At 32.2% G+C, this 2,369-nt stretch overlaps 1 protein-coding gene across 1 annotated transcript in view; it reads left to right on the forward strand.

Moving 5' to 3' along the window:
- LOC106470871 (sodium leak channel non-selective protein-like) overlaps positions 1 to 2,369 on the forward strand; it is a 66,288-nt gene that overhangs the window by 48,958 nt on the left and 14,961 nt on the right. Inside the window, exon 24 of the mRNA XM_022399514.1 lies at positions 551 to 625. Coding sequence (XP_022255222.1) covers positions 551 to 625 — 75 coding nt within the window. The remainder of the gene's footprint in view (positions 1 to 550; positions 626 to 2,369) is intronic.

Consider the following 2,369-nt stretch of genomic DNA (forward strand, 5'->3'; position numbering starts at 1 on the left):
AAGAACGTCGAATCTGAATCACTTGAAAAAAACACGGGGTGCTTAACTTTTTTCCAGGTGTATATATATATATATATAAATTTAGGGGAGGGAGGAGTCACCCTCAGCTAAGACAGTTTTATTTTTCTAACAGGGTGGTTGGTCTTTGCAGTGGGTTGCCTTCTGTTGTGGTGGATGCGGTTAATTTACGGGTGTTTAAGGGAAAGCTTGATAAATATTTGAAGGATAAGGACTGGCTTTGAGTGTTGTATTTTTATTTTAAAGTTTAATTTAGTGAATGGGAGGGGCCAAGATGGGCCATTAGGACCCTTGTTCTCCTTAATTATATGTATATGTATAACTTGTTCATGTTTTTTTTTGTGTATGAAACATACAGAAAACCTTTTGACATTAAACAGATTGCACTGTTCATACAGAGAAATAATTTTAACCTGTATAAATCTGTAAAGATCCAGCAATTTTGAGAACTTTTTCTTAGTGATTTACTGGTTTGTGAACAAATAGAAGTAACATTAGCAGTTTAATTTAAACTTTCTTTTTTTTTTCTCAGTGGAAGAAAGATGAAAGCCATACAATACCTTTGGCTACTGTTTCTGCCGCCTTTACTGTGCTTTTTGCCATTGAGGTAAAAACTTTTTTTTTGCAGTAGACATTTCGACAAATCACTTTAGGTTAATTAAAGTTCTGGTCTTTTTAATAAAACTGTACGTAGTAATTTTTGTTTATGTGTAAAATGTGATCTAGAATGGACGTAGAAATTTTTGTATTCAGGATATTTTTTGGATATAATCTGTTTATGTGTAAAATGTGATCTAGAATGTATGTAGTTAGAAGTAAAGCTTACAGCTTTTCCTCACAGTGTTAGAGCAATTGACTCGCAATCTACGAGTTGTGGGTTTTAATCCCTGTCCCACCACACATGCTCCCCTTTCAGCTGTAGGGGCATTATAAAGTGACGGTCAATCCCACTATTCATTGGTAAAAGAGTAACCCAAGAGTTGGCAGTGGGTGATGTTGACTAGCTGCCTTCCCTCTAGTCTATTGCTGCTAAATTAGAAACAGCTAGCACAGATAGCCCTAATGTAGCTTTGCACAAAATTCAAAATAATCCAAACTCACAATATTTAATGTAATTTTAATTAATAACATTTTTTTAACATTGAAGTGATGTTCACTAATCAGTTATCTGATAACATTGGAACTGTGTGGTAGCATTGAATAAATTACAAATGAATTTGCTTGAATAGGACTATGTAATTCAGGTACTGCATTTTAAGTGAAACCACAATGGCAATTTGAGGTATATTATTTTGTTTTGGAAATTAATTTATTACTGCTAATTAATTTCTGCATATGAAACATGTTAATGGTTATTCAGAAATTAAAGTTTGTAAAATTACTTGAAGTAATTTAATTATTTTTTCTATGCAAACTAAGAAAATGTACCAATGAAAATTGCTTCATGAGCAAAACAAAAAAAAAAAGAGTTTGTTTGAAGTTAAGCACAAAGCTGTACAATGGGCTATCTGTGCTCTGCCCACCACGGGTCTCGAAACCCGGTTTCTAGCATTGTAAGTCCGCAGACATACCACTGTGCCACTGGGGGGCGAAAAAAAAGAGTTGTCAGTTTCTGAATTGTTTTTCAAGTCGACCAATCTGCTTTTAATATCCGTATACGTTAGAATCAGTTAAGATAGTTATCTAATCTAGAATTTTATACACTAATGGCACCTTGAAAAACATAGTAGCTCAATATTTTAACTGACAGCGAATTATAGTGTTCCAAGCCATCGATTATTGCTGTGGTAGATGTGCAGGAGGTATAACTTTTTGGACGTTATGACATTTTAAATTTGTTATCTAATTACTTAATCTCAAGAATTTAATATTAGGTTTTTAAAATAAACATTATGTCATTGTAATTTGTGATGTTTTATGTCTTATTTCTAAGATTTTATTTTTCTGTGTGTCTGATATTTCAACACTGTTTATAAAAATAAAAGAGTAGGCCCCATGGGAGTAATTGAATTAATGTTGTAGGTTATATGCTAGAAATGAAAACTTAATTTCACTGCCAACAAAATTTTTTAGATGCTAATTAGCAAACTTGTTTGTTGGAGCTTTGTTTTTTTTTAAGTGAATTATAAATGAGAATAAATAGTCTCACATCTGGAAATTAAAGAGTATTTGTGCTCATTACCATGGAGAAGGTTAGCCATTTCAGTTAATTTTTGTTAACTTAACCACTACTTTTTTTCTAAACATTTCATAAATGAGTAATTTTTATAAAAGAGCTATCATGCTTCTTTTTGTACTTTTTTCTTACTTCAATTTTTGTCAGCTTTGATGTTATTTTCTTTTGGGGGGGG

The sequence above is a fragment of the Limulus polyphemus genome, unplaced genomic scaffold, assembly GCF_000517525.1.
Source record: "Limulus polyphemus unplaced genomic scaffold, Limulus_polyphemus-2.1.2 Scaffold4261, whole genome shotgun sequence".
In the NCBI taxonomy this organism is placed as follows: domain Eukaryota; kingdom Metazoa; phylum Arthropoda; class Merostomata; order Xiphosura; family Limulidae; genus Limulus; species Limulus polyphemus.